The sequence below is a fragment of the Pollicipes pollicipes genome, unplaced genomic scaffold (assembly GCF_011947565.3).
Source record: "Pollicipes pollicipes isolate AB1234 unplaced genomic scaffold, Ppol_2.1 Scaffold_3087;HRSCAF=3621_pilon_pilon_pilon, whole genome shotgun sequence".
Classification (NCBI taxonomy): Eukaryota; Metazoa; Arthropoda; class Thecostraca; order Pollicipedomorpha; family Pollicipedidae; genus Pollicipes; species Pollicipes pollicipes.
This window is the reverse complement of record NW_023596225.1, coordinates 391,728-416,617: the sequence shown is the minus strand read 5'-3', so window position 1 is coordinate 416,617 and position 24,890 is coordinate 391,728. Positions and strand designations below refer to the sequence as shown.

Genomic DNA, 24,890 nt, shown 5'->3' with positions numbered 1-24,890 from the left:
GCGCTAAAATTATTTTTAAAATGCAGACATGCGTTAACTTCAAACCTTGATCACGAGCAGCGTTTTGTGCCACATAATACAGGCATTTGGGTGGTGCTGTCAGCTATGGCGGACATAACTTAAGAATAGCGCCGTAACTCTCAAACCCATTTTATATCAAAAATGATAAATATACAATGACAAACGTCTTGCAGTTTTCAATTCTGTTGTCACGGGGATATTGGCGGAAGACGAAGGTGTGTCCGGACATTTCAAAGGACAGGCCTATGATTGGCTGTTGGATTCCACTCTGCGTCCTGGCTGCCGAGCAGGCTTCGGTGAGCGTCGCCGGGGGGCGCGCCAGTCATTATCTAGCGCTGCTGGCTGCGCTTCGAGCAAGACAATGCCTAACCGGATATTTAATACCTGACTGCCTCGTCAGCCAGACTCTGGTTCTGCAGAAACCTAGTAGGCTTGGAAATGGCGAAACAAATTGGGATCCGGGATGAAGGAAATTAAATGCGCCTCGTACGCATCTGTCGTTACATACCGTCCCACTGACGTCACAGCGCGCGTCAGCCGCGATATGAAAGAAACGGCTTCCTTGTTTTCCAGTCGTGACTGGAAACCCACGCAGATACTGTGCCTCCCTTTACCGCCGCTGAACAACCGAGCGTTGTAGGGCCATGCAATTCAATTCCTCATAACCTCCACTCACGTCGCTGGCGCTGCCTGGCCCAGGATGCGACAGCTGCCTAGTTTGGTGGGGGACAATTATGACGACTTAACGATGCGTGCATTTGAACTGCGTCGCAGGTGCTGAAATCCTTGATAACCTCCTTGCAGATGCATTTGTTAGGGAACTCGGCGTATGTCGTAGTGCAGTCGTCCATGGAGCTACGGCGACAGCAGTGGCCATATTAGTGCTCACGGTCCATGGCCCAACCGGGGTTCGAACCCTGGCCTCCGCACGGCAGCTGAAGGCACTAACCACTTGGTCATTACGGGACCATACGGACACTCATCAAAATGAATCTGGATACACAGGACAAAACCAAGAAGCGGCGATCCACTCATAAGGCACCGCATGAAATCGTGACAGCATGCAGCAAACTTTCTTTAACCTGCTGTTTATCAATGCAACATAATCGACTATTGTTGAAATTGGGGTTTGACTCATCACGTCCTCAAGTCTTGGGTGCATCGTTTTACATCAGGTGAAAGTGATTTTCCAGTAGTCTCCGTGTGCACCTTAAAGAACGCATATCTGACAGCACTTGAACATTATTTCGTGGTCGCCACACCGTGGTCACATCTCCACTAATATTTGCTTACGCGGTAAGGCGCGCGTGCGTCGCACCCAGGACATCCAAAAAGATACAAATCTTGCTGTTTTACCAAGGGTGAGGTTAGGCAATTAGCACGTCTCTTTTGACATCGTTCAGCAACGATGTTCTCCCCGCACGCACAACTAATTCTGAATGTCTCACGTTTAGATATTTACTCAGAGTATCCCGCTCCTCAGTGCATCAAAAGCTCCAGTATACGCATCTATTGTACCTTCAGAGTTGCGTCGTGTTCATACCTATGTGTTTGCGGGCAAACAGACGTCGCTTCTGTAAGTCTCAAATCATCATTATGTGGTCACTTAATCGCACGGCGTCTCTCATTGACCAGGCACGGCTGTCAGTGTGAGAGAACATGACGCAAACGATCTCACGTCGATTACGACGGCGGCGGTAAGTAACCTGACGACAAGCATGGGTGGATCCGTCCAAAGCCGGCCCGATGACGCCCGGGGCGCCTCCGCACTTACCGCGGCCCGGTCACATCTGGCTGGGTTCTGTAAGAGCCCGCCCGGTCACATCCGAGGGCCCTGCTAGGGACGGCGGCACATCACCGGCCGGTGGCGCCTGCCGGGCGTGACGGGCGGTCACGGTTCCACCGCGGTTCGACCGGCCCGGCGGAACTAGGCGGCGTCCTTCCGGGCCGGGTCGGGCCGGGCCCGGCGCTCCCACCCGACGCCGCCTGGGTCCGCTCCCACCGGTGCTCGTCACGTGATGGAGCGACACGGCTCCGATTACCCTGGGAGCGCGTCCGGCTCCAAATACTCTGAGACCGGGCCCAGCTCACCTGGGAGCACCACAGGAGACGCCTTGGCACCGGGAGGACTCCGGATACCCCGGCACCGGGAGGACTCCGGGTACCCCGGCACCGGGAGGACTCCGGGTACCCCGGCACCGGGAGGACTCCGGATACCCCGGCACCGGGAGGGCTCCGGGTACCCCGGCTCCGGGAGGACTCCGGGTACCCCGGCACCGGGAGGACTCCGGGTACCCCGGCACCGGGAGGACTCCGGGTACCCTGGGAACGGCTCTGGATACCCTGGAGCCGGTTTGTGCCGGGGGTGTAGCGGCTCCGGCCCGCCTGCCTCGAATGTCTGCGGTTTGCTGGGGGCGGGCCCGGCGGTGGGGCCGGCGGTCGGCTCGGAGTCCCACGCAGCAGACGGGCTCGCTTCCCACCTGTAGGAGAGCCGACGGCACTCGGGCCACGTGGGAGCGGCGGTAGAGAGGGGAGACCCGTGCGAAGACGCAGGGCGACTGCGACTGTGAGTACCGGCCAAGCAGTCTGGCTGGGCAATGAATATGCTGCGCTTGCTGTGGCTGATGGCTGTGTGTTTGTCTAGATATGCACCGCACTACGTTTGGTGTACCTCCCATTGGCCATGACTAGATCAGACATGAGCCCCGCAGCCGCGGAGGATCTCCGATAATCCGACCCGACGCGTGCCTGCGGTGGACTGGGAGCGGATTTATGTGGATCTGGGGTGGATCCGGCTGGCTCTGGTACGCTGGCCGGTAGTCCGCAGCTGGTGTTAAGCGAATCCATCGTAGGCGTTCACAGCCATTAGCTGATGGAAGATTCCTTCAGCACGTGTCAATTATGCTCCATCAGGGGCGAGATTTATGGATTTATGGAGTATTTCGGGACGGGCCGAGACCGCAAGTGAGAGCGGCTGCTAGGGTTAACAAATTAATGGAGCCAGCTATGCGCAAATGAAACGGGGTTGATCTGAAACTTGCACATTTGCTGCCGTTATCTTGAAACCTGCATGCAACGTTTATCGAGCTCGTCGTCGGCTGAATGGCGTATTACATTGGCATAGCTAGCGTGCAGCTGGAAAACAGTTATGACATTCACTGTGTTCAGCGACACTTAGGGACATATGCAGGGTTTCACAATGGAACACAACTGAAAAAACGGAGACGGAGTTTGCACGTTTGCGCCACGCTGAAACGGAGCTACGTGGCGCAAACGCGGGTTATGTCATGCATGTCCTACAGTAATGTTGCTTGTGCTCGATCCTACTATTCTTACGTGTTTACTTGGACTTTTGTGGTGTTGACATTTGGTCGAGTATATACATATATATATATATATATATATATATATATATATATATATATATATATATGTATATATATCAACACACTCTATGACTTTGGTAAGGGCTGGAGCACGTTCCCTGGGGGCTACCTTGCATGTAAGTTCCTGACGACATTTAATGCGATTACCACTTCAAGCGTAGTTTTATGTGCATAAATGACACTAACGCCAAGTGGGATTATGTGAACGCACGCATCCACGTACATACGAGGGCATGCATTACCCAATTTATACACCACAAGGTGTGTACGAAATGAATTAATGCATAATTTCTGTCGCGTATCTCATTTATCCAGAGTGTGGAAAGCTCTTGTTGAAAAGCGCAGTCCAAATCTCGGTCTTCGGTTGAGTTTTAAAGCATCACCATATTTCGAGTGTGGACCTACCATGAATCATATGACAATGCCACTAAATACCTCATATGAACTCAGTCTGAGTCCAAAGTGACGGGCAACTATGATGCTGAAGGCATAAAACACGCACCATAGCTGCCGTGAAAAAAATGAGTGCTTACGCAACATGAACATCCGCCCAGTAGGCCGTTTAAAAACGATGCGCTCGTGTGGGGAGGGGGGGTCAACTTGATTTCATCAGATTCAACAAATCAAGAGGCCCAGAGGCATCAAATTCACAGAATGGATTGAGCTATACGTGAAATCACTTGTTTCAAAGTTTGAGGTCCCAGGGTTGTGATCTTTGAGTCAAATAAGATCAAACAAGAACAAACTCCAGATTGATGTCCAAAGTGACCCCTTCAACACCCAAGACCTCCATACGCAATTTAATTGAGCCTAGACACTTGCTCTGAGCAAAAAGCCACTTGTGTTCATTTCAACGCAGTGACCTTGGTTGACCTCTAGAAAGTCACGGTGACAAAAGACCTTAGACTGATGTTTCAAAAGTTGAATTAACATAAAGGATTACGCTAGGCAGTGTGCCTCTGACCACAAAAGACTGATCTTGGTCATTCAAGAACAATGAGCTCCACTGATCTTTAAGAAGTCAAAGAAAGATGTCTGTTCCCGTCGCTGTTATCAAGAAATTCGAAATGAGCATCAGAAGCTACCGCGTAAAACAGATTCTCCTGTAAAAAAGCGGCTTGGTTTTGATCTTAGCCTGACCCGCATACTTGGCAGGTGAATGAAATTTGCCGCAATCCTCAATTCATTTGGCTAATTGTCTAAAAATCTTCTTCGAGATGCATGGCTGTGTGTGACAGTCTGTCTCATCAGATTGAGCTATTCCCCAGGAATTGTCCTAACTGGTGTTATGGCCTGAGTTTGACTTGCCACAGGTCAGCGACTTAACAAGTGGCAGGTGTCATTGTAACAGCTATATTACAGAATTCTGGGAAATTAACCCCCCACCCTAGCGTGTGTTAAATCTCGTTCAAATGTAATCTTTAATGCTCAGGAGTAACGTCTGAAGACCAGAAAGAACCTTTCGGGATGTGCCCATGAGGTCTTAGAGATAGCTGCTTTACGTGGCATCGAAACATACTTTCTGGAAGGAACCCAGGATACGTTCCACGTGTTAACAAATGATATTAATGCAATTTCAACACGTGGACAAACAAAATAAAGGCACAATGAATAAAGTTATGTGCTTATCGTTTACGAAAAAAATGTTGTTTTCCTGATACGAGCACACATACAACAGGTTTTGGTGTCCTTTGATTGGCCGCATCATCGTCAATCCTCAAAGAAGTGGCAGCGCAAGCTACTCGACGCAGGAATGTTTCTTTAGTGGTTCCAGTTGATGTGATGCAATTAGCTCAGCAGGATGCTTTTTCACATGATCCTAAGATCGTACACTTAATCACGACATGTTCGTTTTCAAACGAATCTCACTTCTACGAACTTACAAACTGCTTTTTTTAGTTACAAACTAATGAGATTTTGCAAAGTTACAGCGCCACACGTCGCCACCAATGATCCCAAAATGGAACGCAGAAATATGATGAGGGCCTGGGCTACAGCCCGTAAAATGTCAATCCTTCACCACTACAGAGACAAATATAGGTCGTCTGACACAAACCAATTGGAAGATAATAACGTCGAAGTGGTCTTTGTCCACCTTCCATTTGCCATAGGCCCCAACAGTGGTGTTGTTAACTGGCGATTCCAGTCACTCTCCGATGTTCTGTTCCCTGTCCACCTCCGACGAGAAACAGGCGACACTTTTAATCACGTCCTTGATGATCGTGATGGAATTTTGTGGCCGACCGTTGGCTCATTAATCAAGCCGGGCGGGACGTAATAGGATCAATAAATGACCGTCCGACTTTGCTGGCCAGGGGCGGCGGCGCAGCAGCGGGGGACGAGCGCTACCGCCGCCCCCGGCGTCAGCAGCGCTGGTTAGGGCTGAACAGACCAGCAGGGTGCTGGCCCAAAGGCCACAGGCCGCTCTCATCAGCTGTAACCAGGAGCTGGTTGCCAGCATACACGAGCTCGACGTTGGCTGGCGCCGGAGTCGGTTGTGGAATCGGCCAAATTTTCGCAAAGTAAAGTTTGGTTGATTTCTTTAAAATTTTCTTGTGAGTTGAAGTCGGAGGGAAGCATGCAGTAGAAGCTACAGTGAGCCTACCGAATTGAAAATATGAGCCACGGAACATATTCATGGTCTGGTGGTCTATATGTGCACCAGGTAGGTACAGTGCCGATAAATACCCATTGGTAACTTTAGTACTATCAATTGGACACGCTTTGGTAACACGCTCTCGGGTGACCGGTTGAATGCGACGCGCTGGTGTTGGGGGCCAACTTCCCTTGCTGATATATCAAATACTCTAGAAAGCTAGAGACATTACTTTCTCAGGGTAGATACGAAGAAATGTGAGCTCATTTGGGTCAAACTTTTAGTTTCCGTAGGTAGGCTGGATTTGTGTGTGGTGACCACGGGATTAACTTAAAGTCAAACAAAGTTATTTTGTGTCAAGAGTCGATGCCAGTGTCTGAAGTGACATCGGTCTTCCCACAGCCACCTTTCAGCTAATTATTTCCTACTGAAAAGGCCGCTTGTGTTCACTTCAGTTCAGCTCAGTTTTTTAACCTTTAGAAGGTTGAAATGACCAAACCCTCGAGATCGTTTTGGTATCTGGAGTTGACTACGGCAGCGATAACCATCCTGAGTGGCATGTTACTCACAGAAAAAAGGCGGTCGAGCTCATTCTAGTTCAGTGGCCTCCCTAACCTTCATGAAGTCAAAATATGATACCTATCGTCGTCCATTCGCTCAAAAAATTCAAAAGTTAAACTCAAAGCTCAAAGCTCAAACCCTTTTTGCTACCTGTTAACTCTCACTTCGCATTTGAACTGCCAGCGTACAGATCACAGACTCCCACCGTTCAGTCTGCAGCGCATTACCGCATAAAGCACTGCAGCACGCTTTACGCTAGTCGACGGCTTCCATGCGTGGCTGGTTTTGTTTGTAATTTTCCGGTAGCTGCTTGTGTTGGGTGGAGGGAGGTGGGGTCAGGTCGGTTGGCACCGGGGGAGGGGGTAAGGGCGTGCTCGCCAGCGGCCCTGTCACGGCGCCGGACAATGGGTAATTTGCGGCTCGGCGCCGGCCGCCGAGCGACAATGGCACGCTGAATGCACGGATATTTGAGCACCTCTGCTGGAATGCGGACCGACCCTCCCGCGCGCGCCGCGGGCGCCCTCAAAGCCGAAAGGGCTCCAATCGCCTAAAAAACGGAGCAGAATTCCAAATTGATTGCCTTCCATCGGGCGCGCAAATACGGCGTCGCGCAGAAGCAGCTGTCGTCGCGCAGGAGGTGTCGGCAGCTGCCGGCTGAGGCACGCTCGCGTGCCGTAAAGTGCGTCGCATTGTGTCGCGCGAAAAACAGGCCAATTTCACGTGCCGGAGCGCGCCTGCCGCGCTGGCTGGACCCTGACACTGTGCCGACGCCTTTGGTGGGCGCAGGGGCAGGTGAGGCCATGGGTGTATCCGTCTGCGCACCCAAGGTCAGGAGAACACATGGCGCCGTCCTTACAGCACAACACTGGGCAGACAACCTGCTGCAGCTGTGGTGCTGGTCATTGAGTTGGTAAAATTGAAGCCATCCCTGACAGCTGTTGCTGACGAGCGCTTAATGAAGCTGAGTCTGTGCTGGGCGTGCTGCAGGGACGGAGTGTTCAGTGGCATCAGATGGTTGCAACGGCTCCAAGTTGAAATATAGGCCATATACTCCAGCCCCACTGCTTTTCTGAGGCCACGTATTTTTAAGCACTGGCGCAGCGGATTTGGTAAGGCAAACGTAGTGTTCTTAGACAATCATCAGGTCGCTCAGCTTCCTATGCTGAGACATCAGTTACAGCTGTGACGCAAATAACCAGCGCCGTTGGCGCGCCCTTAAAATCCAATAACTAACTGGCCACAGCTGGCCAATACACAGGGAACAGCCCCCAGCCGCCGTGTTTTCCATCGCCGCGGACGTAGGTACAAGGCCCCGGCGGACATGCTGCACACGTGATCTACACTATCACAGGCGACACGCGACACGGGGCCGGCTGGCGAGCCTTCACCAGGTGGCAGCCCCGGATGGACGATGACAGTTGACCCGTGACCCCCACTGACAGTGACGTCATGGCCCTGCCGCACCTGCGGCTGGCAACACGTGTCTGCAGAGGTGGAGTCCCTAGTCGGCGCGGCTCTGAGATCACCGCTCCCAGCGGGGGTTGATGTGCGGCGGCGAGATCGACCTCAGAATCAGGCAGCTGACAATGGCCCCCCTGCTGTTAGCCGTTGGGCTGGGCGGGTGTGATTGTGGGTTATCTCCACACGTCAGGCTGCCATCGCCAGATGCTCACCATACTGGCCTCTGTCGCCGAGGTCTTGGAAACATTACTCCGCCCGTCATATTCTAGTGCGCACTTGCAGCTCGCCTCGGCGGATCCGATTCACACTTTACAGTGGGGTGACGCTCTAGATACAGGATAGATTAACATATATTAACTGTTCCTCGCAATACCGCCGTTTCACCAAGCTCTTCGGAGACTTGTCTGCTTCTGCCGGCTTTTCCTGCCATGTGCTTCTGTCATAGGCCTCATCCTGCCGTCTGCTTCCGTCAGAGGCTTCATCCTACCGTCTGCTTCTGTCGGGGGCCTCGTCCTGCCGTGTGCTTCTGTCAGGGGCCTCGTCCTGTCGCTGCTTCCGTCAGAGGCCTCGTTCTGCCATCTACGTCTGTCAGCGGCCTCTTCCTGCCGTCTACTTCCGTCAGAGGCCTTAACCTGTCGCGTACGTCTTTCAGAGGCCCCGTGCTGTCGGGTGCTTCTGTCAGAGGACTCGTCCTGCCCCCTGTTTCTGCCAAAGGCCTCGTCCTGTCGCCTGCTTCGGCCAGAGGCCATGCTCTGCCGTCTGCTTGTCATCACACACTCACAAAACGCACTGCATCCATCAGTGGCCAGTGCCAGAAGTGCATGTCAGCCTCTGCAACGTCGGGCGCCGCGCGGCCGAGCCAGGCCGGCGGCGGCTCCGACCGAGAGGCGTCGGCGGCGGGCGGCGCGCGCCTGACCCGCCGCCCGACCTCCCTGCACCCTGCAGGGCGAGACGCCGCCCCGGCCGCCGCACCCCCGCGCAGCCCAGAGTGAAAACACACGGCGCCGACCGCCCTCCCGCGGCCGGGTCGCCGCCGCCCACCGGCTGTTTTCCCGGATCACGCCGCGCCGCTGCCATAGCGCGCCGGCCTCGGCGGCGGGCGGCGCCGGAGGAAGCGCGCCGACACCGGGAAAGTCCGGCTAACGGGCCGCTTAAGCTGCTGCGCCGCTGATGGCGCCAAGGCGCGCAACAGGAGCAGAGGTCACGCTCGAGACCAGGCAACATGTTTGTCGGCTGGTGGTGATAATTGGCCTGCTGTCTGCCGGTGCACGCAGCAGCCAGGAGCGCCGATGGCGCGTCCTCTCCTGCAGGGGGCGCGTGGTGCGGATTGGAAACGCCTCCCCCCGTGCCAGCGTAGGTGGCGGATGGGCGGCACAGGTGCTGGAAGCTGGCGCACCAGCAGGCGACAGTTCGGTTTGTAGGTAACAGGCCTTCATACAGCCGTAGGGCGCCCTATAGTAGTTATTGCATGCAGCGGCTTTTGTCTGCATTCCCTGACAAGCAAAAAATGATGCCACATCTCTGAACCGCGCATTCCCTACGGTGCCTATGAAGGACGGTAATCAAGGTAAGCGTAAGTTGTAGACTGTTGTTTCCTCAACAGTCTATACGTTATTACACTTCCTTTTATTACCTGGCCGGAACGAGTACAGCTGCACGTCAAATGGCGTACACGCACCGATATATATATATATATATATATATATATATATATATATATATATATATATATAAATCCTGGTGCGCGGGATAGCCACAACTCCCAGCATAACATGCCACAGGCTTCAAATCCGGGAGGATTGCCCTGAGTTGCCAAGGAAAGCTTGCCGTTGTATACTCGGAAGGTACTGCACATATTTACGCTGGTTAGCCTTCCTTAGCAAAGTGGCTACAGGGAAAACCAACAGCTTTATGCCCAGAATGCACTGCACGTTCACGGGATTGGCATTGAACGATGCATTCTTGTGGCATTGATTGGATGAGGCCACTTTTCAATTTGGGGGTTTAAATAAGCCCCAATTAGCCATTGCCATCATTTGTGCTCACCTGTCACCGATGTGAAGCAGGTGACGTTTGGGACGGGAGGGGTCTGCCTTCCTCCTCCGCACTCGTGTCGCGCTCTAGCAAACAATGGCTGACTGGGACCAATTCGTGCGGCAGTCGCCGCTGCCATAATGCCGCGGTGCGGCCGACCCCAGGATGCCGGCGTGTTTTCCCCGCTTTGGGAGTCACTGTCCGGCGCCACTCACGTGTCGGACCCTCGTGACAGCGCCCACTTTGCCAGCCAAATAGCACCGATTGTGCGGGTCAGCTTGGTCCTATAGGGGGCCGGGGACGCGGTCAGCAGCTGCAGAGCCAGCTGCCTGCGAGAGCGACGTCCTCCGGCCGGCGGGCGTCTCCAGGCTGGCGGAGAGGTCGCAGCTGGCGGCGTAGCCCTCTGTTTGGACTGCGGTCATTAGCGCCGGCCGGGGCGGGTGAGGTGGGTGCAGGGGGGCGGGTCGACCGGGGTTCGCCCGGTCATCCAGACCGGCTTCCGCCCTCGAGCGCGGTGCTCCAGCGACACGGGGAGGACCGGGAGGAAGGCTGCGCTGGCGGACGGCGCGCACGCTCTTAGGTGCGGAGAAGTCCCGGAGTGGCCGACGTTCGATGTCTGATGATCCTCTCCGAAGTGCTCCCGTAATCTGGCGATCAAATTACGGGACAGAAGACACTTCGAGGTGATGGTAAATCTAACTGGCTTTCCTCTCCCCATACAAGCTGTGAGCGCACAACAGAAGAGAACCGGCAGACCACGTGAGCGTATGCCCCCAGATATCTCCGTTGCCTAGAAAGGTAACTGGGTCGGGTGCTCTGCTGAACGGATGCACCTGGCCGTGGTGCACATACATCGCCGGGAGCATTTTCTCAGCGTCAGGTTCCCCTTGCTTTCCACCATAAACCCAGCGTGCGTCCGGATAAACTCCTGACCCACTTGCCTGAAATAGCTCGACAATGAATCACGGTAATAGCTGTAACGCTGTTCACCACCGTTCTCATAATTTCATGTGCTTGGGATAGCCTAATCAAAATCGCTTTATTCAGGATCGCTATGAACTATGAAACAAAGGCGACCGGCAGATCAGCTCTCAACGCCCGCCATTGATGGGCAGGTTCAAGTAGGGCGTGCCATTTTTACCATTGCAGTTCCCGGAGCCATGGTTCTCGAAGATAGCAGTTTTGCTGCAACAACATGCACGCATCAGTGCAATGAGCAAATAATCATCACCTGTCCTCAAAGGTGCAAAAGGGCAAATGGTTTGCATCCGCCACGTCCACTTGCAGCCAGGCGCAGTGACAACAACCAAAGCAGCAGTCCACGCAGCAGGGAACTAACCACAGACGGTAAGTTCAGAAGTACGGCAGCGTATCGAGCCTCGCCTCAGCTGGCTGTGCTCTCGTGGCGGGCGCGGGCCGGGGGCGGAGCCCGGGGGCGCGGCATCCATCTGCCGCGGCCGCTCTCACGGGACCGTCGGCGCCCGTCCCCTAGACAGATCCGGTGCGCCTGGGAACCGGACGCCGCCGGCAGTGTCGGATTGTTTCCGAGCCGCCCGGGGCGTGCGGCGCGCCGCCGCCGTAATGGTGGGAAGCGGTGGTGCGCGTGTGTGCTGTGTGTGTGGCCCGGGTGACCGACCGGCCACCGTCGGGCCCGTTACGACCCCAGGCCAGGGGAGCGCTGTGGAGCGGCGCTCAGGGCAACCCAGGCTCAGGTACGGCCTCCCAACCAGGGGAGCGCTGTGGAGCGGCGCTCGAGGCGACCCAGGCTCAGGTACGGCCTCCCGGCCAGGGGAACGCTGTGGAGCGGCGCTCGAGGCGACCCAGGCTCAGGTACGGCCTCCCGGCCAGGGGAACGCTGTGGAGCGGTGCTGAGGGCGACCCAGGCTCAGGTACGGCCTCCCGGCCAGGGGAACGCTGTGGAGCGGCGCTGAGGGCGACCCAGGCTCAGGTATGGCCTTCCGGCCTGCCACTCCTTACCTTTTTTGGGGTTCCAGCGAATTTTACGCTCGCTGTCGTTATGTTGCTCCTGTACGCTCCACCCCCTCATACTTCATTCTTTCTCTCCTCTTTCATGCCCCAAGTACCCCTTCGCACCACTTCCTCTCACATTTCCATGCGGTCCCTACCAGGGGGCGGCGGAATAATGCATAAGGCGGTATTTGTTTACATCGGCACCGGATGCCATGTGGAGCTGGCGCTAAACAGACGCAATCGACCGGAACCGGCCGGCGGCCTTTAAACACCCCGGCCGTCACAATCACACGCGAACGCACTGTGAGCCCGTGGTGTGCTGGCGCGGGCCGCGGTCGTCGCCCCGTGGCCGATCGGGCCCCTCTGCTGATGGCCTGAGGTAGGGAACTACGTTCGGTGGGCTGATGTTGGAGGAATGGCGTTTGCAACGGCTTTGGCGATGTTTGCACCAACCGTAGACAAGCGGCAGTGGCATCAGCGGTCCAGAAGGCAGCTGATAACAAATTCGTGCTTGGTGCTTTGATACATGGTCCAGTGGCATGATTTAGAAACTAGCTGGACGAGCTTGGGAAGCTGGGTGTGTCGTCACCCACCCCCTCTCTTTGGGATATTTATGTCAACTCTATAAGGTGATCTATGGCAGTTAACGTAAAACAGGGCATGATCTGAGTTCTGGAACGCTCCTGCGCAGATGCTTTCGAATCGAAACTCAGAGGTGCTTTGAGGTTCTTTCAGCTTTTACGTACTCATCGCTTCGCATTATCTATGCAGTTGTGTGACACGCCTCAAGAGCCATTTCTGGTATTCGACTTGCGGCTATGCTATGAGCGTAACGCATCTCTGCTTGACATGCGTGGCGAGAGTCCGAAATAAAGCGCTGGAGCGTGGGAAGAGCCGTCCTCCCCGAGGGCAGCTGCCCACAGAATTCACGGAAGGGAATAAGCTTTTCGCCAACAATAGCATTATGAAGGAGCCTTGCGTAGAAAGAAACGGATCAAGACCTACGCCTCCCCCCCCCCCCCCTCTCCCCACACTCACACACACTTCAAACGTCTTTTTTCGCCTCGGGGTGCACTGGTACGGCAGCATTCTGTTATCCCGTCGCGAGCACTGTATGGGCTGACATTGGAGTGGCCTGTGACGAGGGCTACCGTCACACCACCGTCCGCTGAAGGTCACGAGCGTAATTAGTCATCGCCGCCACATTAAGGCTATCGTGTCTCACGCCATACTACTAATAAACACGACAAGGTTCCTAATTACACCTTGTAACGCCACAGCCCAATTATACCCATCGTATCCTCTTGTTTGATCTCCCGGTCTGTTTTTGCTATGTTGGCGTCATTTGACCAGACATGCACCCATCTCACCTTGGATGTTGGTGACCGCCGGATGCGTTTTCTGCCCGGGTTTATGTCAAACAATGCTGAGATTGAACTTTGTGAAGTAATGAATCATATCCACATACCACATACCACATGCCAGTCTAAACCAAATATTACGAGCATTTCTGCTGTAGAGCATCAGTTTCTTTAAAAGCATGCGAGCAAAGCTAAGCATCTCAATGTGTAACCTTACAAAGAAAAGGTTTAAGTATGTATGTAATAGCCAACATACGTCAACAAGCACGCAAAGGCCGAACCAGCTCTTGGCTGAGAGTTCGCGCACTAGCATTCTTTCATTCCCCCCATGCACCATCATGACCCGACGACACTTTCCATGCGTCAGCAGGTGCGGAAGGACCCACAGCCCGGTCTCTCCGGTCATTACCAGTGCAGCTTTCGACCTATGTCTCGGCAACCGAGGCCACAGCTTCAGATCGCGGTGGGTGTGGCGGAACTTCGCATTCGCGTGTGGAGAAACCGACAGCGAAGAACTTGTCGGAGACTGTTCTCTTGACGGCAATGGCGGCTTTCAAGCCGCACCAAACAAAAGTGCCGAGTTAGAGGCTCATTACATCTCAATCAGCAGGGTCGTTTTTGCTGGAGAACTTTTACCGTTGCCGGTGACAATGAAGCCACGACCGGGCTACATGACCCGGTGTCGTCACAAGGAAGTGGGAACGGCGGTGGGGCACGGGGAGTGGACTGAATTACACTGCACTGGCATGACGGCGAGGCTGCAGTGCGATCAAGGTAATCATGCACATTACCCAGAAGAGAAACGCGCTGTAAATGTACGGAAATCCCAGTGCAACTATAGCGTTTATATTCAGACTGAGTGTTCTGACGGTACAACTGGTGAAGCATTGTGTTCACGAGGGCACGAAAAGCATATGGCAAATGTCAGCGCAGAAATATCATCTCGTTTGCACGTCGTGTTTCAGAGCGTGGCGTGATGAAGGAGTGCACCGCTCTTCCCTGACGTCTCGGCTGTGCTTTATCAGAGGGCAGCGCGCGCGCTTCCAGCGCACTAACTCTCCAAAGCGCGTGCACTGGCGCCGGCCGAGCCTCCGTGGAGGGAGTCGCCCCGGCGCAGACGCTGGCAGCTCTCTGGTCTCTGTCACCCTCGCCAGCCAGCCGGGCATGAGGTGACTTTACGGGCTTCGGAGTCGGCCAGCGCCGTGCTGGTGTGTCGTCAGGCTGGGGGAGGGGTGGAGAAGTAATCCCGGCGTGACAGGCAGAACGAATGGGCTGGGGGTGGTACGGCAAGTCAGTAAAACATAACTTGGTGTTATGGGGAGTCAGGACGGCGGAGGAAGGAATAATAATGATTGCAGTCGAACAGCGCGTCTGGCATGTGACGTCATTCTTCGCCGGCATCTCTGACGCTGATTGTCAGGGGATTTGAAAGCAATGGCAGGAAATCGGACCCGAGCCCACGACTGCCCCACACAGTTGCGAGGCGAAAACTCCCAAATGCTCCACACAACTCACGCTGGGGAAAATATAGGTCAAGGACCGGACGCGAATGAAAAATTGTTCAAAGCAGAGCAAAAGGGCTCAGTGAGGAAATGAGTGAGATAGATGCCCACCATGACTGATGCATACACTTAAAAAAGCATTCAGTCATGGCTTTTCCTCTACTCCTCGCATCCGTACCTCACTCCCAACATACTAAAAAACCGAACTCTTGATTTCGCCCTGTCAAAACATCCGTGCTTTTTCATTCACGTGTCCTCATAAAAAACAGAGCAGTGCCTTGGATTGTCACATCTGCGCGACGGCCTGTAGCTTGACCGTCCTCGTCCCAGCACCGGGTGTCCGCTGGGCATATGACAGTGGGACACCGCTGGTCCGCCTTCAGGGACGTGCTGACGAACAGCACGACAGATGCTGATCGGACATCTGACAGTGGGGCACCGCTGGTCCGCCTTCAGGGACGTGCTGACGAACAGCACGAGAGATGCTGATCGGACATCTGACGGTGGGGCACCACTGGTCCGTCTTTAGGGACGTGCGAATGAACGGCACGAGGCCTGCTGGTGGGACATCTGAGCGTGTGACACCGCTGCCGGTGACGTCAGGGCCGCACCGGCGGGCGGCACGAGGCCTGCTGATGTTTAGATAGCGGGCCGGGTCAGATGTCCAGCTGGCCCCGGGCCGGGGCTCTGGCGCGGCTGCTTATCTGGCCAGCCCAGCTGGCCGTGTCACAGCCTGTCAGCCGCCCCCCCCCCCCTCCCTCGGAGCACGCCTGTCATGCTGCGCGCGCCCGTCCAGCAGCCGCCTCTTCGGTCCGCTGGAGGCAGACAGACATGGAGTGTGTGGAATGACTAGCTAATTACCCAGCTTCATGTCTCATAAAAAGCTAACCTGAATAATTATTTCAGGGCCGGCCAATGTATGAGATTTGAGGGATAGTGCGTCGGACGCTGGAGAACATGTTCCACAATTCGCCTGGTGTCTGACATGCTTCATGTGCGGACTGCGGAAACGACACACGAACACATTCCGTCTGTAGAAAACTGACACAGGCGTATACAGACCTGACTTAAATAGGCCATTTAGCAAACGGCTACCTAAATATTTCTATGGTGTAACTAGAGATGGAAGATTTTGCACCATGTTACTGCTGGCAGAGGGATACGAAAACGGAGGCGGTAACGCCACTGATGCTCTTGTACCGGTACTAGTTTAGAACGGTGAGCTTAGGACAGTGCTTACAGGCTGGTGAGATCGTGACAGCCCTTTACGAGAAAACGTAGACATGCGCAGGAGTGATGACGTGTTAAATGCGTTGAAAGCTGATACCAGCACCGGTACTGTCCAATACCGGCTGTAGTGGTGCCAACCTCTCTTCGCCCCACGTTCTGATCCTAAGTTCACAGACGAACCACAGCAGGGAGAGAGCAGGAAGAAAGTTATGATGAAAGGCAATCGTGAATTCGGTCACATGCCATGTGTTTAGAAGGCATGTAACATTTAGAAAATGTTGCCCCAATCCCTTTAGCACTCATCTGTTTCAGAATATCTATACATAATGCCTGACTTGGAGCATGATTCGTAATTTAGAGCATAATTCACAGCGGATTTTTTTCTGGATGACATCCTTTGCCTGATGTCGATGATGTGTGGTAAGAAAAAGCACTTCTTACTTGTGCTGCCGTGAGAGTCTCGGACCACGCAAAACAAGATTCGTTCCTGACGTCTGGATGCATTCACCTCTCCGAATTCCGATCCCATATCGGAGAGTAGGATAACGTTCAAAGCAAGTGACAGATAACCAGCCGTATACCCGGCCAGTTATCAAGCTGTATGCTCGTTCTTTACATGCTCGTTCTTTACATTTCACAACTGCGTGTGGCGTGCTCTAATTGGTGGCCACAGACCATTGCTGTTTTCGAAATCGTGGGGTCTCCGACCTCAGCAATGAGGCGGGATGTTAAGAATCAGGGCCGCCGACTCCCTTGTTACTCCAAAGCGCGTGCAGCAGTGATGAGAGCGATAACCTCAGCAGCAGAGTGATGAACGCCGCCCACAAGTGCTTAACAGGCGCTAAATCAGTTAGCCGGCGGCACGAGCTAGCCGATGCTGTTGTGGAGTAGGCGTGTGTTTGCGCAGCTGTTTAACGGCAGGTTTTAGTACATAGGTCCCATACATTCACACATTCTAAACGTATCGAACACTCGTCGAGACATCTCTAGCTAGTGAAAATATGCGATGGTGTCTTCTATCCTTGCGTCCGGCGATCCCGGCAATTCTTCCAGCCCCTGCCCAGTCCCTATACTTCCTATCATTGCGGAATTGGTGGAGAAGCTGTTGCAGCATCAGCTTAATCACTACCTGAAATCCAACCATTCTCTCTCTTTGCCCAAAGACGGTTTTCGACTCCGATACTCTATTGAAAGTGCTGAGCTTGACATCTCGGATCGCATACCTCCTGCAATGGGGGATGAAAAAATTATTTGCTCTGTCTCATTGATTTAATAAAATATTTTGACGTCATCGATCACTCTAAATTACCAGCAAAATTGCAGATTGACTGCTTAGTCACCGCATGATTTGAAGAGAGCCCTGCCGGCCAAACATAGCGTGTCTGCCTTTCCGGTTTTCCTCTCCTCCTCCCCGACCAGTCCACCTGACGGTCTTCCGGGGTTCGTCCCCGGGATCTCTGCTCTTCACAACACTTGACAACGACCTTGACCTTCATACTGCCGTGGCTGTTGTAGTGCAATATGCTATGACACGCAGGTTCTCGTCTCTGGCGAGGAATCCGCTTTCCGATGACATGACATGACCTCCCGATGATCGATGACATTGAGCTAGCCTAGCGTCGCTCGACGCTTGTGCTCGATCCAACTGTCTGAATATAAACGAGACTGAAGTTGTACTGCGCCCTCCGGGCGGCAGACAAAGCATGCACAGCCTACCCTTGTGCACCGGCGACTTCGGCGGCGAAATTCCGATCACGCGTATCGAAGCCACAAATTCAGATGTCACGTTTGACCGCTATATCTCCTGGGACTCGCTCGTGTCCCAGTCTTTTCGGAGGTGAGTTGGTCCGTCTCTGTCGTCTCCTATCTCCGCTCTCATTCCCCCCCCCCCGGGACCCTACCCACCATCGTAGCGGCCCTGGTTTTCCGGCAGTCCGCTAATGTGTTTCAGTGCACCGCCAGGGGTCGACCAAGAGCGCGGTGGCCGGTCAACAGATTACAAACTTTGCCACTCAAATCATTTCAGGAACACTTAACCACATCTCTAGCGTGCATAAAAGCCCAGACTGGTCGGACACTCGTCACGCATTAATGTACCAATCCCTCACTCTTCCGCACTTGTATCACCCGCAGTACAAGCGAGCCTGAAGCTTTAGCCGCAGGGTTTCAGTGGAACCTAAAGCTCCCTAACCACGTGTAGAGCACGTGCCAAGGCCGCCTCCGTAGTATTTCCTCTGATCGTGGCACCGCTGCCCGAAAACGGCAGTTGGCATGCGGGGCGGTAAGCGTTTTAATGCGCTGCCACCAGGATAATCTGCCATGCCCACTTTACAGTTTCAACATGCTTTGAAACTTCGCATAGCGATGCGGAGTTTTTCTGTATCCCTGGCTGTGAGCTTGTATCTCTGTCGCATTCTGCGCGCGTGTGCGTGTGCGTGGGTGTGTGCGTGTGGGCGTGTGGGCGTTTTTCCTTTTTCCGTTCCATCTCTGTATGACACGGGTCCAGGAACAGGCCTGTTGTCTTCGGCTATTCGTCGCTGACGGACCTGACCTATATCAAATAAGTAAATGAATAATAAGCCCGGCCACCACCTTGTCTGTCCAGCTGTGTAGCGGTGGGTACAGCCACCGCCCTTAGGCAGAGCAACCCCCTCGCTGTCCGCAAATCATCTTCTGTTTTGGTTTGATTGTGGTCTGAGGTTCATCCCACCTGTATGTATACTAACACTAGCAATGGTATACACAAGTCGGTCAGGTATATACGGGCACAAAGAAGTTAGCACAGAACCCCATGAAACATCTATTTGCATCTTTACATGAGTCACGTGATGGGACACATATATAGATGCAAACGATGTCACATGTTTCCGGTATAGACGAGACGGCACCGGGCACGCTCTGCGAGATGGTACCGGGCACGCTCTGCAAGACGGTACCGGGCACGCTCTGCAAGACGGTACCGGGCACGCCCTGTGAGATGGTACCGGGCACGCCCTGCGAAACGATACCTGGCACGCTCCGCGAGGCGGTACGGAGCACGCCCGGGGAGACGATACTGGCCACGCCCTGCGAGAAGGTACCGAGCACGCCCCGCGAGACGGTACCAGATACGCCCTGTGATATGGTACTGGGCACGCTTTGCGAGACGGTACCAGGTACGCCCTGCGAGATGGTACCGGGCACGCTCTGCGAGACGGTACCAGGTACGCCCTGCGAGATGGTACCGGGCACGCTCTGCGAGACGGTACCAGGTACGCCCTGCGAGATGGTACCGGGCACGCTCTGCGAGACAGTACCGAAATGGTACTGGGCACACTGCGAGACGGTACCAGGTATGCCCTGTGAGATAGTACCGGGCACGCTCTGCGAGACGGTACCAGGTACGCCCTGCGGGATGGTACCGGGCACGCTCTGCGAGACAGTACCGAAGTGGTACTGGGCACACTGTTAGACGGTACCAGGTACGCCCTGTGAGATGGTACCGGGCACGCTCTGCGAGACGGTACCAGGTACGCCCTGCGGGATGGTACCGGGCACGCTCTGCGAGACAGTACCGAAGTGGTACTGGGCACACTGCTAGACGGTACCAGGTACGCCCTGTGAGATGGTACCGGGCACGCTCTGCGAGACGGTACCAGGTATGCCCTGCGAGACGCTACCGGGCCCGCCGCCGCCGCCACCGCCGCCGCCGTGTCTCTTCGGTGTCGTGGTCCGTGCCGACTGCATGGGGCTGGGAGGGGGAGGGCGTGAGGACAGGGGGCGGTCCGTGCGCACATATGGCGCCAGTGTGCCGACCGAGGACCGGCGGCGCGTCACTGATGAGCTGCAGACTGCAGGTACTGCAGAGCAAGGCAGGCCATCTGGGAAACAGCGCCGCTCCGGGATGTTTCCGATGGCGACGCTGTCAGAGCAGTCACTCGGAATCTCATCGAGTGTCGACGCTAACGCTTTGGGCAAGCGGAACAGAATTCGTACATTCGTTTTAAGTGGAATCATATAAATTATGTGCTGTGAATAAATGGCGGCACACTTAGGAAGATTTAAAAAGAAATGAAAGGGCAATTGACTAATGCGAAACTGTTTAAAATTGGGAAAACATGTTGTTTATCGCTGAAATGCACCAAATCCCATTCAGCCACATCTGCAATCAGTTATATTCATCCTTGGATGGTCAAAGTGCAACATCGGCACGCGGCTGAAACCGCGGCGTGTCGCGCGCCGCAGCGTTGCGTGGCTGGGCCGTCACGCGAAGCAGACTAACACCGATGGCAAGTGACCAGCTGTGCACACCAGCGCTGAGCAAGCACGAGCGCGACACGCGTGGTGACACGCGCCACCACTTAGCTGGCGAGATGAGTCGACAAATGACGCTCTCGGTCCCGATGACCGCCTGCAGCTGCGGGCTCCGTGATCGTCGCAGGCGCAGGCGCCACCGCTTCAAACGGCGGCGCCCCGGTCAGCAAAAACGCTGCAGCCTGTCGCAACGGCGGCGCCCTTTCACTAACGGGGTTAGTGGTGGCGTAGTACGCCCACGGCGAGCCGTTTTATCTCCGCCTGCGGGAGCGGTGTGTGGCTAGTCACGTTCGTGTCGGGAAGTAAAAATTATCCGGCTCGCGCGCGAAGGTGTGGATTTGGTGTGCGCGGGCAGCTGCAGAACAATGGTGAAAAATGCGCCTTGTTTTGGACAGGTCTAGTTCCGAGGCCTCTAAAGGCACATGTTGAATACGGAAGAGCTTGGCCCTTCCGTGAAATCGATGTTTGTTCAACTTGGAAAACTGTGAGGTGTTGGCCAGATTGATTTGTTTTTTGTTTTTGTGGGGTAGGGGGCAGCAAGATTTTTCTTCGTGCGCTGTGCTATTTTGCAAGGTGTTGGCTTGACCTAGACGATGGAATGTAGGTACGGAAAATGGCAGGGAAAATGTCGGTTATGGTAGTGTGTGAACGGGCTACGGGCTAATCCAAAGCGTAATATCAGCAACGTTTCAATTGCTCCGGACCTGGTGCGGCTAAAAATGTAGCCATTGACCGTTCAGACTTGTATAGGAAAATACAATTAAAAAAGGGTTTTAGTAAACCCGATCCGTCCCACCCAGAAACACTAAACCTTGCTGTTTTGCGTATGAATGTTTCGGGGTTGGCGATGCAGAAAAAAAATCATTGGAGAAAACCTCTGCGGACCGACAAAGAATGCAATACAGACGGTGATTACAACAGGCGCCGAAAGAGCAAATTTTTGATGCCGAACGTACCCGGCAGTGAACCGAGCTTTGGCGTCTAATGGGGCTCTCGGGCTGCCGCCGTCCGCCGAGTATTGAACCACATTTGGGGTATTTATGGGTGAGAATCGTGACCGCAGGCTGACCCCTGGCGCGACCCCATGATTAAGGCGACTTGACCTGAGAGCTGGGATTGAGTTGTTTGCTCAGGGCCCGGCGCTAGTTCGAGCGCCGCTAACTCATACGCTTTTGTGGGAGATTTTACGCCTTCTCCAGACTGCGAGGACCGACTCCGGAAAACGGAACGCACGTCGCATGGCAAAGGGCGCCGCTAAACCTCGTCCGAGGTGATTGGATGTTTCGGTCGGGCTCTCACACCAAGCGGGGTGCTGCGGGCGCTGCGGGAGCGTCAGGTCTTGCGGTCGCCGTCGCGTTGCGTCAGGAATGTCATGACTACGGCACTGCGCCAAGGTGGCGGAAAGACAGCAATGCTATTTGGAGATGGCGGGATTGGAGTATTGTGGCAAGCTCACATCAAGCACACCGTCGTTCGAATAAGAATCTCAGTCGTATTGCACAATCAAACCAGCCCGTTGCCGATATGCTGTAACTTGTTTAATCCTACCTGGGGAAGAAGGACTGGTCGTTGAGCTCGTGATGACCCAAACGTATAAGTATTAACGCGATGCAATAGCTGGCCAACAAGTTGTTTAATGTGCTGACCGCAGATGTCGTAATCTAACCAATTTTCGAGACGCGTGCTTAATTAACGTGCGATTAAGCCATGGTCATGCATTAACTCGACAAAAAATGCTTTTTAATCAGCTCTGCACGGTCACGGCATATCTGGCGTATTATCTGCGGCATTGCTGTCGCGTCAGCGCCACCTCGCCGGCCACGCCGCCGCGCCCCATGCCACACTGCCCCGCCCTCTGCCCGGCCCGCTGGTCAGAAGGTGTGCTGCCGGCGCCCTCGCTCCTGTCGCGTAATGCACACAAGCCTCACAAAAGGTCGGGGGCGTGGCGCCCGCCGGACGAGGGTGCCCGCCTGGCCGGAACGGCGCGGCGCGGGGCGGCTGGCGGCCGAGCGTGGCCCGCCGCCACCGCTGGGCTGGGGTGGAGGGGAGGCCTAGCGGATTGACCATGGACCGCCACCGCCCGTGAGCTGGGGTGGAGGGGAGACCTAGCGGACTGACCATAGACCGCCACCGCCGGTGAGCTGGGGTGGAGAGGGAACCCGGCAGCTTGACCAAGGTCCACCGCCATCGGTGAGCTGGGGTGGAGAGGGGACCTAGCGGATTGACCACAGACCGCCACCGCCCGTGAGCTGGGGTGGAGTGGGGACCTAGCGGATCGACCATAGACCGCCACCGCCGGTGAGCTGGAGTGGAGAGGGAACCCGGCAGCTTGACCAAGGTCCACCGCCATCGGTGGGCTGGAATGGAGAGGGGACCTAGTGGATTGACCATGGACCGCCACCGCCCGTGAGCTGGGGTGGAGGAGGACCTAGCGGACTGACCATGGACCGCCACCGCCCGTGAGCTGGGGTGGAGGAGGACCTAGCGGATTGACCATGGACCGCCACCGCCCGTGAGGTGGGGTGGAGGGAGACCTGGAAGCTTGACCATGGACCGCCACCGCCGGTGAGGTAGGGTGGAGAGGGGATCCGGCAGCTTGACTATAGACCGTCACCATCGGTGAGCTGGAGCGGAGAGGGGACCCGGCAAATTGGGACTGGACGATCGGGCGGCACTAAGGGGCTTTGTTGCTGCCCTGAGCTCTCCAATGAACAGGACGAGTCTAACCGGACCTTATCGTGAGTACAGCTATTTTTCACTTTCCATTGTCGTTACAATGGCCTTTAAAACATAATGATGTGAGAAAGGGCGCAAAACCGGAATGTGCTTGGATTTTAGTGTCAATCGCGGAATGCATGCAAATACAAAGAAATCAAATACAAACTGCTCAAAAGCCCACGGCGTCATCAGTAAACGGCCGGACAGGTGGTCAGGTGAGCAGGATGTCGCGCACCCATCCGTGCTGCGGCCGGCCTTCCGACGCCGGGGCGTAACGGTCGGGCGCCGCCGCCCGCTGCCGGACGGGCCGCCGCCTGCCGCTGATGACCTCGGCACCTGCACCGGCGCCCACCCAATCGGAGGTGGCACTGTCAGCTGCGCGTCGCTGCGGAGAAAGTCCGCCGCGAGCGCCGCTCAGTAATGAGTGCGGCGGTAAAAAGCGCGCCTGGGACGGTCGGCGCCGCCAGCGGAGCTGACGCGCGCCTTCCGCGGACCTGGGTCACGGCGCGCCCCCGTCCCGTGCCGCCGTCACAGCACGTGGCTCGCCGCAAGATTACCTCGAGTTATAATTAGCCAGGCGGCGGGGCAGCTGGCAGGTGACAGGGGACGATTCGGCTGCTCCCGTGGTACGGAATCGGGTAGTTTGATGCAGCTGGCAGGTGACAGGGGACGATTCGGCTGCTCCCGTGGTACGGAATCGGGTAGTTTGATGTAGCAGCCCTCACGAGTGCACTCGTGAAAATGTGTAAACGTGCGGATGCCGGCTTCCCAACATACCTCTAAAAAGCCTAAGAGTGCTTAGCAGCCCTGGCTTCTGATCCCAGCACTGTAGCTGTGGGGCACTGACCGCGAAATCTTAACAGCGAGCTACTGTTCCAGCCACCACTTGTGGCATTCTCACGCAGCGTAGATTCGCCACGAGCCTCAACGGTGCACGGTATGATGATGGTGACCGTCACTGCGAAGTAGAAGTCCACGACATTCGGACGAGTCACGTGTTGGTGCCGGGGCGCCAGTCGAGTGCGGTGCGCACGCATGCGTGCATCGTAAGACGCACGCACCTCGGCATTGTTGCGCGCCTGATGACACCAGGTGATGTCAGCCGACCGAAAACAACATCCGCTCGGCGGGCTTGGTTTGCCTGTGATATGGGTAAAGGTGCATGCACTTATATTGCAGTCGTGTGTGTCTCAAGCTGATAAGAGTACAGAGCTGAGGCTCGAGCTTAAGGCTGGTGCAAAAAACTGACCAACAGTTGCATGGTATGTCATGAATCGTGGCAAGCACAGAACAGTCTCGTTCTGTTTTTGGACCCCGTTCAGAATGCAGAGTTGTTTCCAGTTTAGACCACCAGCTTTGATCTTATCCACAGGGCTCATCGTTGATGTCAGTTTCGGTCTCCCGGCGATACAAGTTTTATTTGAACTCAAATGCAAATTTCGGCTGTTCTGTCAGTGCCACTGAATGGTAAGCCGGGTTCGGAAATGAAAGGTGAACCGTGCAAGAGGCTGTCTGAACGCAGGTAAAAAGCAACCCATCAGATCACTGGTAGATACATTTGACATCGGTCAGCGGCAAACACGACGGTACAAATCGAGACAGTTTATGTTTTTACCACTATGTTCACAGCGATGACAGTTCAGCATGCGCAAAAGCTACTTTTATCGCGTGATTCTGTTTTATGGCACGTGAAGCTACCGCGCCCTCTGTTACCCTAATGACGGAGGAGTCTGACGTCATCATGATGTATGATGAT

General features: G+C 54.9%; 1 protein-coding gene across 1 annotated transcript; it reads right to left on the bottom strand.

Annotated features, from left to right (window-relative positions):
* Positions 1-1,875: 1,875 nt before the first annotated feature.
* Positions 1,876-19,849, bottom strand: LOC119114910 (fap1 adhesin-like). Its single transcript, XM_037238969.1, has 3 exons — positions 19,706-19,849; positions 19,132-19,534; positions 1,876-1,892 (listed from the first exon to the last, which is right to left on the bottom strand). The coding sequence occupies exons 1-3, from the start codon at positions 19,847-19,849 to the stop codon at positions 1,876-1,878; spliced, it is 564 nt and encodes a 187-aa protein (XP_037094864.1).
* Positions 19,850-24,890: the final 5,041 nt, after the last annotated feature.

Coding starts and splice junctions, on each gene's coding strand:
- LOC119114910 (XM_037238969.1), bottom strand. CDS start 19,849: ATGCAGTCGGCACGGACCACGACACCGAAGAGACACGGCGGCGGCGGT. Junction 19,535..19,705: donor CACAGGGCGTACCTGGTACC/GTCTAGCAGTGT, acceptor ACTGTCTCGCAG/AGCGTGCCCGGTACCATCCC.